Consider the following 16,396-nt stretch of genomic DNA (forward strand, 5'->3'; position numbering starts at 1 on the left):
TTCATATTTATTTCCCTTACCGAAAGTTGCAAGAATGGCACTGTAGGCATGGTTTCTTCCAGAGTTGTAGTTCAAAAGCGATACTGAAGCTGAAGACTTTAATGGATTTGGCAGGGAACAAGTCATGTTTTGTCAGTTTGGCTATAGGTATCTGAATAATTAATCTTGTTGTTCTCCATTTTATTGTTATTTCTACAATGCATCATTTTTTATTGGTCTCTATTAAAATACAAGTTCCCCCAAAATGCAGTTTAATTCTTCCTATTTTTCCCGTCTTCATCGTGCATTTTTAGGCTGTTAAACTTCTACTCGGGAATGACTTGTATACCGCAAAACATGGTAATTATTTCCTAATTTTACCGAATAAAGTCGGCAAATTCCCAAGTGGTTAGTTTCTTTTTAAACTGTAGAACGGGGCATTTGAAAGGCCAGACAGTGGAGCAGAGGTAGGATAAAAATCGGTTTGTGTAGGCGTGTGTGCTCATGCGTTTCTATGTGGCCTCTGTCATATCCTTGTAGCCCTGAGAGTGGAGCTGCAGTCTCGGCACACAGAGGGGTGGGGGTGAAAGAAGTTGACGGAAATAACGAGAGAGAGACAGACGAAAACAGAGAGGGGGAGAGAGGGAGACGGAGTGACAGCATTAGCATGAGAGGCTGGTGGCTCCCCAGGGGTGCGATGAGTTGGTGGGGGGAGAGAAAACGAGCTGGCTGGAGGGGGGCCGAGGGGGAAGCAGCCATGTGAGAATCCATGTGAGCGGAAGAGGGGTGGGGTGGGGAGTGTGCGGCGGCTGCAGAGTGAGGGATTGGAGAGAAGCGGCGTCTGCTCAGTCCATGAGGAGAGAGGGCAGGGGTTGGACTTATGTAATAGCCTGCAGTAGCTGAGCCAATGTCACGTGGAACATCACGTTCTCCCTCACGCCTTCCCCTCCCTCCTTTGTCTCTATCTTCTGTCTGCTCGGTGACGTTCTCTTCCCCCTACAGTCTAACCATCGTCCAAGCCCATCACTTTCTGGATGTACACTTGGGTTGTCCCTCTGCTAACTGATTGGTCAGCAGACGACGTGAAAAGAAAAAATGTGAAAATTCATTGATTCATTTTCTGAACTGCTTATCCTCACTAGGGTTGCGGGGGGTGCTGGAGCCTATCCCAGCTGACTTCGGGTCAGAGGCAGGGGACACCCTGAATTGGTGGCCAGACGATCGCAGGGCACGAGGAGACGGACAACCATTCACTTTCGCACTCATACTTAGAGGCAATTTGGAGTGTCCAAGCAGCCTACCATGCATGTTTTTGGAATGTGGGAGGAAACCGTAGTTATTTTATTTGGGCTTGATCGAAAGTGGACAATGGGGGACTATACTGGTGCAAAAAAAGGAAGTAAATCTACCACTCGTGTGACAGTTCCTTTTTTAATTCAAACCGTTAGTCTATTTTAATAAAACTCGTGAACCCGTTTTTAACCTGAGAGTGGCCTTTTAGGTGTGGTTTGAACCATGAGCAACTTTATTGAACTCTGAATGTGTCATAAAACAAGAGATAATGATCGCCTCATCTTAATATACACCTACAAATATTCTTGTCTAGTCGATAGTATGCAACAGGTGGGTACTCGAGTATGTATATTGTACTGTCCCTAAGGCTATTTTTACGCGAGTAGATTGTCCAGTCAATGTCATGTGCAGTAAGTAATGCATGAATCAAAAAAACATTTATTTTTTATAACTGCCCTCCTTGCTTCCCTTTCTTTTTTTGCTTCCACACTCATCACCCATCAGTCCTTTTTTCAGATCACTTGCCAAGTTTAACACCACCTGCCCGGGGCAAAGCAGATTTACAGATTACCACTCTCTCAATGCTTAGCACATCGCATGCACACATGTATATGATAAGCCACGCTTAGACACATGCACACTCATGGTCATGCAGGGCCACGCAAGCTGAGCTCATCCTGATGGGTTTTCTCTGCTCGTGTGTCCGTTGATGGCGGCAGTGGAAACGCGGCTTGCGTCCATCCACTGAGATCAATGCAGGCAGGTGGGGAAAGAGATGGATGAGCTCATGGACATTTGACTTGATTTGACCTTTTTTTGAATTCAGTTTGATTAGCTGTCTGCTGTGCCCAGCCATTAAGATGAAGTCAACCAATTTAAATTCAGTGACCTCAAATACTAAAGTTAATTGAAGGACAAAAATGCTAATGGTAAAAGACCGACAGTGAAAGTCCTAATGACAGGGGAAAAATTGTCTATGATGCATCAGTCAGGTGTCTGTTAGGACATATGTTCTGGTTTCCTCGGTGACAAGCGATCAGCACGTGTTGTTTTTCTGCTCTAACCGTGACTACGCAGAGGAAGTGTGTGCATGTTTGCGTGTTAGTGTGTGCAAATTTTGGTCTGTCTAACTCACATGAAAATGTCGAAAATAGTAAAGAAACTTAAATGTAATCGTTTACTTCAATGAAAAAATTGTGTAGTGGGTAACTAGAATTAAATAAAAAAGCATGATGTCATTTTCCAAACATTTTCTCATTTTAAGTTGTATTTGCCTTCAATACCACAAACCAGGATACTGAATACAGTGATACTTAGCAATATGTTAAATTTATAATACTATATAGCTGGGGTGCTCAAACTTTCTTTGCTTAAGATCGAATTTGAATGAGCCAACCTTTCATGATCTACTACCCTTTTATTCGTGCCACCGACTAAGCTCAGCAGTTATGTATGTTCAGTGGTGGTCACACTATTTCTGAACGCACGCTACAAAAGGAATGATCAAATCTGAAAGATCTACCCATACTGTATTTTCTCGCATATAAGCCGCCCCCCGTATAAGAGGCACCCTTAAAATGACCTTAAAATCACAGAATTTTACAATTTCTCGCGTATAAATTGCCCCTTGATTCACAATTTTCACCGACATGTTCATGGTTTCAATAGGGAGTAAAACTGTGTTACATTGAAGGGAAAATTGTAAGAAAAATCATCGCACGTAGGTATTTCTGAGATACTGTATGAATCAAAAGCATAATATTAAGGTCAATATCATAAGGAAGTTAGTAATTCATCCAGTAATGGTGGTTTTCTTACTGCCACCTCATAATCCAGCCTTTGTGTCCCCCTGTGATATCTCACTCGTGAAAAATATTATCAGAACGTGATATAAAAAAAAATGTATATGTTATGAGGTCACATTATGAATCAGAATTTTACAATGATCTAGGCCTCTATGTCAAACGGACCAGGAAAACAAAAAGTTTAAATTTTTGCACCCACATCAATTCATATCAAACATGCCTTGAATTGGCACAAACCTGTTTTCATCACGTCACTCTTCAATTTAATACGGTTAAAGAATCACATGTTAACTGTTGAGGTTCTTGAATGCTTGTTTTTGCTGCTTTTCTCAAAACTTCTTTGAAGCAGTCTTACCAATTGCTCTCACATGTGGGCCTATAATTTGTTTTTCTGTTGTGCTTATTTGCTCAATAAAAGCATTCTCTGTGTTAGGACAGTGTATTTCCAAAACAGTGTAATTTAGCGCATGTGATAAGTGTGCAGCTTTTCATAAGTTTTATCGTACTTGAGTTAATTCAATTGAAGTACAACAACAATACTAATGAAATGACGTATCAAACCCACAAGCTGTGTTAAACATTAGAATAATAAAAACACTTCTCATAACAAACCACTCGCTATTTTAAATGCATTTTGTGAACATACTAATCTGAAGAAAACAGGTTAATTCAACTTCTGAATGATGAATTTGTCTTTTACTCTGACTCAACCCCAATCTGCAACTCACACTCAATACTTAGACTATAATAATTGGGTTTATATTAAGTGGATTATGTAAAAAAGTTCTTTTAAACAGTTTGACCAATGAGATTTCAGCAGAAAACAAGAAGCACCTGACTGCAATCCACTGATTGCACTTGTAGGACACCAGATTGGTGAAAAGGTGTCCTCTTTATGGGTTGGAATGAAAACCCGCACCCACTTCGGCTCTTTGTGGAATAGTTTGGAGACCACTGCTCTATAGCCTAATCTGTAAACATCATTGTTGAACAAAACTAATATTTAAGTACAGTGCTTTTTTAAAAGACTTGTTGCCACTTTGTGACTGTAGTAATAATAAACCCCCTTGGTCACTATATGAGGGTCAACCGTAATGCCACTGGTCAACAAAATTGTAATGCAAAACATTATTTTTTAACTAATTAGGGATATAGCACCTGAAAAAAAATGTTGCAAAATAATAACTGTTACATGCCATGTTTTAGAAAACTGCAGATACTGGAGACAATAGGCTGTGCTGTACTGCACTGCTGCCAAAGTGATCTAATATATGAAAATCAATCTACTACTACGTTGATAACGAATCCGAAAAATATTTACAATGTAAATACTTGAATGTAAAGGAGTGAGAAGTTAACATAGTATTGTTAAAAGTTAAAAGAAACAATTTGTAGATTAATAATAATAATGATGCTGACGATAATGATAATGAATATAATGATAAAAATAATATGATAATAATAATAATTCTTAATAATAATAGTTCTTAATAATAATAATTCTTAATAATAATAATTCTTAATAATAATAATTCTTAATAATAATAATTCTTAATAATAATAATTCGTAATAATAATAATTCATAATAATAATAATTCTTAATAATAATAATTCGTAATAATAATAATTTTTAACAATAATAATTTTTAATAATTATAATTCCTAATAATAATAATTCTTAATAATAATAATTCTTAATAATAATAATTCTTAATAATAATAATAATATCAAAAATGCTGCAGCAACCTTTTGCATGTAAACTGCGTCTCAAAAAACGAAACCACTTCTGGAACACAATTATTTTGTAAGTAGAAGTACCACTGTATTTTTTTCATTTGTCACATAGTTAGGCACCACTAGTACCTGTCTGCATGATTAGGACCATATTTATTTGGCTAACTTTTTGCTCCCTGTGCCCTCTGTTTTGGAGACTATTGACCTTGTCTGACCAGAGTTTTACAAAGGGCAAGTGCTTTCAATTTTCCTCTATGCCTCTTTGTCAGAGAAAATACAGATAGTGGAAACGTGATCCAGAGGAACGGTGGAGGAAGAGAAGGAGGGGAAAAGTGGTGATGTGTGAAATCTGTAGGTGGGGACCGGCAGTTCTGGACACTGAGCCGCAGTGTGGCGTGTCGGTGCACATTTTAAAACCTCAACATAAATTGCACCATACTTTTTTTTTGTATCCTGGTCTGCACTCACTCAACCTTGCGCATTCAGTTACTCTATCTCTATTCTATCACTGCTCACACGGCTACTGCATGTCTGACTGGAGGGTTTCTTGTCAATGCAGTAGCTATAGATGAGTCAGACCGTGCTGGCTCTCCTCTGCCGCCATCCTGCCTCCCTTCTTGTCTCTCTCTGCAGAGCGAGCCAGCAGACTGCAGCACCTCGAGGAGAGAAAACAAACACAACCCCAGAGAGTTTCTTTGCAGACATACGTACTTTCCTCTTTCAAATTATACAAAACTAACACGTCCTGGAAAACAGAGGAAAAGTGAAACATGATTCTTTGTGCAATATGTTAGAAAGTGTGCTTTGTCGTCTGTCTTTAAGTCGCACAGTCTGTCTGTGTGTTGCAGCATGGAAATGAGTAGAACTCATTGGATCTTCAACTTTAGTTCAAGAAGAATGTGGATGAGTGTGCATTGGTTAGTGTTTGTGTGAAAATTCAGCCAGACAGTGCAGGCAGACAAGTGTCTCCACTGACTGCAGATGAGATGTTTACTGACACAGAGCGTCAGCTGCATGTGCACGTCCACTTCTTCTGCTGGACCGCACCTAGCCAACAACGTTGTTGGGGCATGACATTGCCTCATTTGTTTCTGTATGCAGTTAAAACCCTCTATGGTATCGTTTACAAAGTAGTGTTCTATTAGCGTTGAATATGAGCTATCCAGACGGTCAGTAAAATAAGCGTGATGTTTGTCACGCTTATTTTACTGACCTATTTTTTAAGATTTGTCCATTTTTTCCGAAACTCTGATCAAATGACGTATTATCTTTGTTAGACATTATCCCGGGGTCTTTTTTTATTTATTTATTAATAAATTCAAGAGAGGAATAGCGCTTGAATTGTTTCTTACACTATGATGCAGGGGCACTCACACTTTTTTGCTCCAAGATCTACTTTTTAAGGAGCCAAATCTTTTTTCATTGTTTGGCTGGCCTACGGTTTGTACTCAAGTTTAACTATACGTATATAATTTGTTTTACACTGAAAGCAGTAACAAGAGTGATCGAGGCATGCCCTCACTTCCAGAAATGGTGTAGTTGTTCAAAATTCATACTGAAGATGAAAAATTGTTAGAAACTGGTTTTAATAGCGATTTAGAAAGAGAGCTTGATAAACAAGTTATGTTGCATTGTTTAGGCCAGGGGTGTCAGACTCGGGTTGGTTCGCAGGCCGCGTTAACGTCAACTCGATTTCATGTGGGCCGGACCATTTTAGATATAATATTTAGATTTTTTTAATAAATGGATTAAAAGAACTGGATTAAAAGCCCTGAATATTCAGTTTTTATAGATCTAAAACAATGTTTATTTTAGCTTTTTTCTTATTTTTAGATTTTACAAAATGATTTTTGAACTAAAAACACAGAAAAAAATGATTAAAAAATTACAATTATTGATTTAAAAGGGGGAAAATCAGGAAATTTAATATACATCTATACTCTTCATTTTAATTTGATCCCAAAACAGAAAGTAGGCACTCATGATTTACTTTCCCGGGCCACACAAAATGATGCGGCGGGCCAGATTTGGCCCCCGGTCCGGCCCTTTGACACATGTGGTTTAGGCTATGATTATCTGAATAAGTGTTAATAATTTACTCTAACAGGGGCCTACATAGTGCGCAGTTCCCATTTTTGTTATGACTATAATTGTTTGTTCATGGTTTGTGATTAAAACCAACAACAACCCCCCTTTGCAATTGCTTACAATTTTGATATTTTTTTTAACTTTTACACATAAGGAAAAAAATGCATTTCCAATATATTCAGCCTCATTTTGAAATCATTTGTATTTAATATTTTTCAACCTTTTTTGTTTCTTTAACTCGGCCCCTAAACCATTTTCTGTCCAGCTGCATTCTCTGAATAATCAACGCAATATAAACAACCACAATCAGAAATCAAAAATAATTTCATACTTCTTGTTCTTCTTGGGGAGGACATTAAAATAAATTGGTAATCCTCTGTTTTTCATAGACTGATCAGAATGAAAGTTGGTAGGTACATTCTAGGCATTCATACTCAGAGCTAGATTTTTTATTTTTTATTATTATTATTTGATTGTGGAATTAAAATTGCTACTCAGTTATTTGTACACGGACCAGAATGAAATTGGTAGTTACTGTATATTCTAGGGCTATACATGCACCATTCCATTTGTCCCAGTACTGATGAATTACCACATGTATTGTTGATTTAAAATGTATACTCCTGCGTACAGATTAAAATAAAATTTGACAGGAATATTCTAGTAGTGTATATGTATCTATCCTCAGAGAGGGATTTTCTTCTTTTTGTCTCAGGGCTGATTAATTCCATTAATTGTGGTTGTAACATTTCTACCCAGTTCTATGTATATATTTGTATAACACAAGCCTCGGAGCCCTATTTTTTTTTCCATGGGCTGATTAATAACATTAATTTGGGACTTTTTGTTGCTTGTAAATTCCAAGTTAGCCTTCCAATTGTAGTCCATTTTGAACTTGTTTTTTTGTCATTCAGGGAAAGGAGTTGAGAGAGATTCTTCTCACGCGCTACTTTGGAACACAAAGAATTATTTCCAAATCCGAAATTGGGATTGGAAGCGGCTCATCAGCTTGTTTTCCCAAGCCAGCATTCGGAGGTACCCTTTGAAAGAATTGAAATGACTTTCTATTATAAACCAATGCTTTGGTAAATATCACCTGTGTCCAGCTACAGTAAAATATAAAGGATATATTGATTGGCTGTGTGACTCATTTGTACAGGAGGTTCTCTCACATCAGACTTTGACAAGCCATGCAGTAGCATAATGGAGGTTCAATGTCAATTGGACATTGTTGGGGCATCTGAGCTAGTGATTGATCTTATTGTCAACACTAAGAATGATCAAGTGTTTGAGGAGAGTGTCCTTTTGGGGATTGCCCTTCTGCAAGGCGGAAATACACAGATACAGGTGCTCGGCATTGGCTTGCATATTAGTTTTTCTGCAAAAGTGACAAACAGTTGAATTAAATGTACGTCTGTCTCCCCTCTAGAACTCCTTCTACACCCAACTGCACAAGCAGAAGAAGTCCGAGAGGTTCTTTAAGGTTTTTTACGACCGCATGCGTTTGGCCCAGCAGGAGATTCGCGCCACGGTCTCGGTCAACATGTTTGAGCTGAACAGCAGAAAAAGGGATGATGACAATGACTTTGGCAGTGTCGGTTTCAGAAAAGGTACAGGCAAGCAAACACATTATTTGTGAATACTCCTTGTTACATTAATATAGTTTGAGCATTTTTTGTTCCGAATTGCGGTGATAACGTTAAAAACTTGATTACAAACGGGCTGCATCAGCTGAAAAGCTTCAGGCATCTTAAAAAACATCAAATCTAGAATCCCTAACCAGTTCATGTGGTCCTCATTCTAAATTTGTAATAATGTCGGATAAACAAAATATTGCTTGACTGACCTCGCCGTAGAATGTTATTCTCAGTGTGTGCTGTCACATGTCAAAGACCGTGTGAGTTGCAACATGCCCGGCCAATCAAAAGGCCATTGTATCAAAATTGTATGCTCTCACGTTGCAGCACGCACCTCAATAGTTACTTTTGTTCACTCCAGAAATGTCTTTTTCGATTCTCACTCCCCTCACACTTGAAAAACAATCATTATGTGTCATCGTTAATGTATTGAATATGTTAAATCCATCTATTCTTTTGCAAAACCCTTCATTGCACCAAAATATCCTCCTGCCCTCCGTCGTTGACGTTTTTCATCCATGCTGCAAGGGAAAGACTCAGGACTTCATATGAGGGAGGACATGCGAGGGCAACTTAAGGAGGCTTCGTCTGTGACCTATAAGGCTTTCTCTGCTTTCCGAAAAGAGCTGGATCCTGATCTTGAAGCCTTGTGCCAGAACAGTGAGGTGACGGGAGCTGAAGAGGCCATAGAGGAGACTCGCATGAGCCAGGCCATCGCTATTATGAAACCCATCTTGCGGTTCCTTCAGCTTCTTTGCGAGAACCACAATTGCGACTTGCAGGTATACCTTTTGCATTCATTAGCCTCATTTGCTTCTGCTTGATGTTTGTCTCATTTTTTTGTACATAGAACTTTTTGCGGTGCCAAAACAACAAGACTAACTACAATCTAGTGTGTGAGACACTTCAGTTCCTGGACTGTATTTGTGGGAGCACCACGGGGGGCCTTGGGCTCCTTGGCCTTTATATAAACGAGACCAATGTTCATCTGGTCCGTCAAACCTTGGAAACCATCACAGAGTACTGCCAGGGCCCCTGCCATGAAAACCAGGTAGAGCACACCCTTAATTTTATCCTTAAAGAGAGAACTACAGGCTGACAGATTAAAAGTTAACAGTTAACAATCTAATAAAACTAAGAATGAAGAAGGAAGGATTTTTTTCAAATTCAGACTAATTGAACCCTTAAAGCAGGGGTGTCAGACTCGGGTTGGTTCACGGGCCGCTTTAACGTCAACTTGATTTCACGTGGGCCGGACCATTTTAGATACAATATTTTTTTTTAAAAATGTAAAATGTAAAACACAGAAAAAAATGATTAAAAATGTACAATTATTGATTTAAAAGGGGGAAAATCAGGAAATTTAATATACATCTATACTCTTCATTTTAATTTCATCCTAAAACAGAAAGTCAGCACTCATGATTTACTTTCCCAGGCCACACAAAATGATGCGACGGGCCAGATTTGGCCCCCGGGCCGCCACTTTGACACATGTGCCTTAAAGCATACAATGTACAAAAAAATAATGCATGGGTTTTCTCCGGGTGCACCGGTTTCCTCCACATTCCAAAAATATGCATGGTAGGCTGGTTGAGCCCTCTAAATTGCATCTAGGTATGAGTGTAAGCGTGAATGCTTGTCCGGCTCCTCGTCCCCTGTGATTGGCTGGCCACCAATGCAGGGTGGTATAGGCTCCGGCACCCCCCGCGACCCTTGAGAGGATAAACGGTTCAAAAAATAAATGAATGAAAGATGTAAAAGTATACAAACTAAACCCTTAATTGAATTGAATGCTTTTTTGGGGTGTAAACGGTGAATGATGAAATGAAAATACAATAAACGTGTTGCCAATGTTGTAAAATTATTAAATAGATGTTCATGATTCCTATTTGTCAAATCAATGCAACTATGTATGCTTGCTATAGGCTATATGCAATATTTGGGTAAAGTAGTTGTAGTTTCCGTCCACTCACACACACAGGTTTTTACGCACCATTAAAATTACCTCATTAAATTTTGTGGTTATTTTCTGTAATTGTTTAGTGTGGGTTAAGTTGGTGATGTGTATGAATCGTTACCATCTCTTTCTTAGCATTGCGATTTCAAATGAAATTTCTGATCATATCCTTATCGTGTACTTCATATGTTTCCAGACATGTATAGCCAAACATGAGTCAAATGGCATTGACATAATTATAGCGCTGATTGTAAATCCCATCAATCCTTTGGGAAAGGATCGCCTGGACCTGGTGTTGGAGCTCAAGGTGAGGCTTCACACTACTCTAATGAACTGAGCTCATACGGCAATGCTGTAAATTTGCCAAGGTTTCTACTTAAGCATCAAGGTGACAAAAATGATCATACGATCGAGGTTAATGAAAAATAAATTTCCAGAATAATGCATCCAAGCTGCTGTTGGCTATTATGGAGAGCCGCCATGACAGCGAGAATGCAGAGAAAATCCTCTTCAAGATGAGACCTACTGAGCTTGTAAGTGTCCATCAAGGATGTGTGTCATGGTAATTATATCCTGTGCATTGGAAGAAGCCATTTAAAAATTGGCCCAATTGTTGTCCCACAGGTGGATGTCATGAAAGAAGCCTATGCTCAAGCTCTGGAAAGTGAAGCAGATGAGAACAGTGCCCTGTACCACGTAAAACCACTGGATGTTGGTCATAATATCTACATTTTGGCACACCAGGTTCGTAACCACACCTGTTTTTTTATTTTTATTTTGTTATGATGGTTAGATTCCAGCGGCGGTCCGTGCATTTCCTAGTGACGCCTTCAGCTATCGGAATCAAGCCAACCCTCAAAAACTATTTTATGGCTATAAAACCTCTACTGCAGCTACAGCTGCGACACATAAAAATAATCAGTAATAACCTCATACAATTGAAATATTATTTAGGAATATAGCCATATTTTACTCACCAAAAATCCTTTTTAACTGTACACAATATCCATCCTCCTTTCTTTCTTCCTTTTCTATCGCAATCAAAGCTAATGCTGAAAGTCGAGCCTGTCCTGTCGTATTTCTGGCATACGTTTTTATTCGATTTAGTGCTGAAAATGTTTGTTCCCGGTGGTGACAGGCTTACTTGCTTCTGAGTTGTCCCACCTTTCTTAATGATGTCCAGTTTTTTTTTCTTGAAAAGTCCGTCTTGAAAAGGGTTATGACGGTAAATCTGCAAACAAATCAATTTCTTCTCCTCCTTCAGCCATTGCGGGTTGACAAAACTGCTATTAAATCAATACAACAATATATTTGCTTGTGCAGCTCGCTCCAGATACAGTTTGGTAGCTCTGGCTAGTCCACTCTATCACTAGCCAATCATAGTTGGTGAAAGCGATGACGTATCCCTACGCCTGCGAGAAGGCAATGACGTATCCCTACGCCTGCGAGAAGGCCTTGGTGTCACCAAATCGAATTCTGATTGGTTAAAGCAACAGTCTTATCAACGCTTGTTTAATGCAGCAGAGCCTGCAGAACTGATTGTGAAGGCCTTGAGGCAGATTTCTGACCCTGGCAACAAATAATGGCTGAAATGTGATTGGTTAAATGCTTCAATATGAAAACACACATCTGGAAGCAGTGCAGCCAGGGAGAAAAGCAATGAAAGGAAGCTAACAGACAATTTGGAATTATTTAATAAGTATTCATGGTCAAAATATAATTAACATCAGTCTGTGATTCAGATATTTCTTAGGCCAGCAGAGAAGTCCTTGAAGGCCCTGACGGCACACCACTTAGATTGTAACATTTTGGTTTCCCGCCGGATCATTGTGTGGCCTGCGAACGTAGATCGTTTAAGTTTACTCAATGTTTCTCATTAAAATAAAATTTAAATACAATTTTTGTGAAGGATTTTTTTAACACTGGTCTGTCCAGCTGATTTGGCTCTAAGAAAAGTATATCTGAGTATTTTAAAAAGTTGAAAGGTTTGAATGTGTTCTTACAGTTCTTTATGAAAGCTCAAAGACTAGAATTTCCAATTTTTAGCTATTTTTAGTTTTAACAAATTGTTTTCCCCCAAAAACATATTTTGACTGCCCCTGATTATTTTTGTTTTTAAATATAAAATGCAAATGATAAATATTAATATGGAAAAAGTCATAAAATAATAAGAAAATATTTACTCTAAAAAAACAGATTTGGGAAATTTTGAGGTCAGCAAATCTCTAAACAATGGACTCTCAGGGCTAAATCATGGCTTACTTGATTCATCATGGTACCCCTAATTGGCAAACATGTTGACTCTTTGAAGAAGACCATAACAATAATGTGACCTGTTACGAAGATGAATTTGACACTCCTGGTGAAAGTCAAATAAATACACTTATAGAATGTTAGACTGTTGGCTTTGTCTATTGTCACTTAGAAAAAGGAGGATGAGTACTGTAGGCATTTACTTTATGTTTTCAATAACCAAGTGCCAGACAGTATTTTGGCCTACCCACATGTCCTATAAACAAAAAGACAGTTGCATCGCAGTCTGTATCATATCAGTTCTCAGCAATGGCGTGGATGTCAGTGTGAGTTGTTGTCTGTCTTTACGTGCCCAGTGATTGACTGGCGCCCAGTTGTGGGTCTTTTTTTTCCTGCCTGAAATTAGCTGACTTCAGCTTCCTGCAACCATAATAGAATGAGAGGCATAGAAAATTGATTCCGTCATTGGACATTATCAAAGTCTTTATGTGTCTACTTCAATGTGGCATGAAATTTTCATGTGGCTAAAGAGATGGTATATCTTGCCTCCCACCCACCGTCTTTATAGAATGTCAATATAAGAACGACAAGGAAAGGAAAACATTAATTACGCAATTTGTTTTTACTCTGAATTACCAGCATCAATTCTTTTTTGTCATGCCCTGTTGTAGTTGTGGTTCCTTCTGAGCGCCATTCATACACTTCATATACAACAAATTGATTAATACCCAGTATTCCAAACTGTTTTCTTTTTTTTCTTTTTTTTAAGGTACTAACAACGACAACAAATAGGTTATAGTGTGGAGTTAAGATTCAGTTAAGATGAGCAAATTAACAGGAATAGGTGAAAATTTACTTCAAATGTCTTAAAGTAAAGGCATTTCCAATGCAGGTCCTTGTTTTGTTGAAGCATTCATGTTTTTCCTCTTTTGGCACACAACATTGTTAATTCTGATTTTGAATGTGGTCGCAACCTGGACGAAGACAGCGAACTGATCTTGTGAATGGCTGAAGGTGGAGGTGCTACATCTGTTGTAAACTCAGAATAAAAACAATACAACTTTTCATGTCTTTTTAGAATGGGGAAAATCACAGCTTAACACTGAAAGCACTGTTAATACTTTTTTAAAATAAACCAGGTTTTTTAATGTTTATTAAAATATTAAAGCCATTTAATGAATAATTGAAATGCAAATATTCATACTATACATTTTAATAACAATAAAATGTATGCCCCAACTTATTTTTCAAACTGCCAACCAGATGAAATTTAAATTGGCTTTTTTTGGGGTGGAAAACATGAAGTCGGTTTGCTCTTTCAGGCCCCCCAAAATCATGATGGACCAGATCTGGCCCCTGGGTCTTGAATCTGACAATTGTGGCATATACAAATCGTACATATTGAATGAATATTCAGTTTCTGGGTGATACACACACAAATCAAAATGTATCCCCGACAAAAAACTAACAATTCACAAACCCTTTTCCCCACGTCAAAGTGGAAATTTCTTTGACTCTCTGTTAAAGCCAATTATATTTTATCGTCCTGTTTTCCAGCTGGCTCGACATAATAAGGTCCTCCAGCAGAGTCTAAAGCCAGGATCTGCTTTGGGGCCTGGATCAAGCTTGGATCCTGACAATGAAAAAGATGATGCCCTTCAATACTATGCCAATCACACAGCTCAGATCGAGGTAGACATTCACTGTTATTACATTCCATTTTCTTCTCTGATGGTTCAAAATCAAATCATTAAAAACCTTCCATTTACTAGATTGTGCGTCATGATCGCACCATGGAGCAGATTGTATTTCCAGTCCCCAACATTTGTGAGTACCTCACGCAGGAGTCCAAAATGCGTGTGTTCACCACCACTGAACGAGATGACCAGGGCAGCAAGGTTAATGACTTCTTTCAGCAGTTTGACAATCTCTACAATGAGATGAGTTGGCAGAAGAAAATCCGAAGTGAGTCTTTGCATTTTTCAGCACATTAAAAAAATACAAATAGTCAAGTTTGTCAAAACAAAACAAAAAACAAAAAAACATGACTAGACAGGCAAGGCTATATATAATGTCTAATGTTGGACCAAGGGGAAAATTCCCTGCAACTTAAACAAAAATACATTATGTAAACCTTGAAATTTGATTTGAAGAGTTAAACAGAGATGTAATATTTGTCTCCTTGTGCAGAAAATAAGGCGTTGTTCTGGTTCTCGCGTCATATTTCTCATTGGGGAAGTATCTCCTTCTACCTGGCCTGTCTGCTCAACATCTGCGTGGCTGTATTCTACCCATTTGGAGATGATGGAGATGAAGGTGAGGAATTGATAGAGCTCAACAGAAATCCTCACACTGCACTTTAGTTTGTACTCCTCTGGTCTTCTCTGTTCTAAATAATTAGATTTTGTTGTCTTTTCATTCTTGCCTTGTCTTTTTACTGCTACTTCGATGGATGATGTAACAATGAGCACTTTTTGTCTTATTAGTTGATTGTTATTAGTTTTAAAGTTATATCTAAACACAATCACTGTGCCTGCTAAACAAATCTAAACGGCGTCAAAAAGTCATCCTTAAAAGGGATATATCTCAATACTTTGTATATTTACCTAAGCACCCCTCAATGGTATCTCAATATTATAATCTGTACAATGGTTATTTCTTATTGCATACATAAGATGCTGTCCATGTGACTGTTAAATACAATTTATCATCTCATCTCGTTTTCTGAACCGCTTTATCCTCACTAGGGTCTAACCCTATACCAGCTGACTTCTGACTTAATTAGTACCCGGCCAATCGCAGAGCATGAGGAGCCAAACAACCATTCACGCTCGCACTCATACCTACGGGCAATTTAGAGTGTCCAATCATGCATGTCTTTGGAATGTGGGAGGAAACCGGAGTACCCGGAGAAAACCCACGCAGGCCCGGGAGAACGTGCAAACTCTACACAAGTGGACAGACCTGGATTTGATCCCAGGTCTCCCACCATGAGGCTGACGCGCTAACCACTCGGAAAATTCGCTTTAATGTTTGTAAGGTATTACATGTTGAAATTGTGTTATGCAAAGTTTAACACTCTCTGAATGGATCATCGAAAAACGGCCAACGATGACTTCCTGACCTATCAACATTTGTTTCTATCCCCAGGGACCTTAACCTATTTTTCCTGTGTACTGCTGTGGACAGCATTATCAATTTCCATTGCTTTACTCCCAGTCCTGCCCAAGCCATGGGGCATTCTTTTCGTCCTAATCTTCCTCATTCTACGTGCCATTTACACCATGGGCCTAGGTCCTGCGCTGTTGTTACTGGGAACCGTCAATGTAAGTGGCTGAAGACTTGAATGATGTATTTCACCCTCATCTAAATGTATTTCTTGTGTATCTCGCAGTTGTTCAACAAGATCGTTTTTTTAGTGAGTTTTGTGGGGAACCAAGGAACGTTCACCCGTGGTTACAAAGCTGTGGTTATGGATATGCTATTCATCTACCACTTGGGCTATGCAATCATCTGTGTTTTGGGTCTCTGTGTGCACGAGTTCTTTTACAGCTTTCTGGTAAGATATCCTAATTCAGTGTCTTAACAAATTATAGATGTAGTATCGAATTGGATAAATGCATTGTAGATGACTCTTGTTGATCT

General features: G+C 38.6%; 1 protein-coding gene across 1 annotated transcript in view; it reads left to right on the forward strand.

Moving 5' to 3' along the window:
- itpr2 (inositol 1,4,5-trisphosphate receptor, type 2) overlaps positions 1-16,396 on the forward strand; it is a 69,042-nt gene that overhangs the window by 36,545 nt on the left and 16,101 nt on the right. The window contains exons 37-49 of the mRNA XM_077597152.1: positions 7,816-7,936; positions 8,061-8,248; positions 8,331-8,511; positions 9,067-9,320; positions 9,389-9,589; positions 10,695-10,805; positions 10,936-11,031; positions 11,123-11,242; positions 14,309-14,443; positions 14,524-14,716; positions 14,942-15,067; positions 15,902-16,077; positions 16,146-16,310. Of these exons, the coding sequence (XP_077453278.1) occupies positions 7,816-7,936; positions 8,061-8,248; positions 8,331-8,511; positions 9,067-9,320; positions 9,389-9,589; positions 10,695-10,805; positions 10,936-11,031; positions 11,123-11,242; positions 14,309-14,443; positions 14,524-14,716; positions 14,942-15,067; positions 15,902-16,077; positions 16,146-16,310 (2,067 nt within the window). The remainder of the gene's footprint in view (positions 1-7,815; positions 7,937-8,060; positions 8,249-8,330; positions 8,512-9,066; positions 9,321-9,388; positions 9,590-10,694; positions 10,806-10,935; positions 11,032-11,122; positions 11,243-14,308; positions 14,444-14,523; positions 14,717-14,941; positions 15,068-15,901; positions 16,078-16,145; positions 16,311-16,396) is intronic.

The sequence above is a fragment of the Stigmatopora argus genome, chromosome 3 (assembly GCF_051989625.1).
Source record: "Stigmatopora argus isolate UIUO_Sarg chromosome 3, RoL_Sarg_1.0, whole genome shotgun sequence".
Classification (NCBI taxonomy): Eukaryota; Metazoa; Chordata; class Actinopteri; order Syngnathiformes; family Syngnathidae; genus Stigmatopora; species Stigmatopora argus.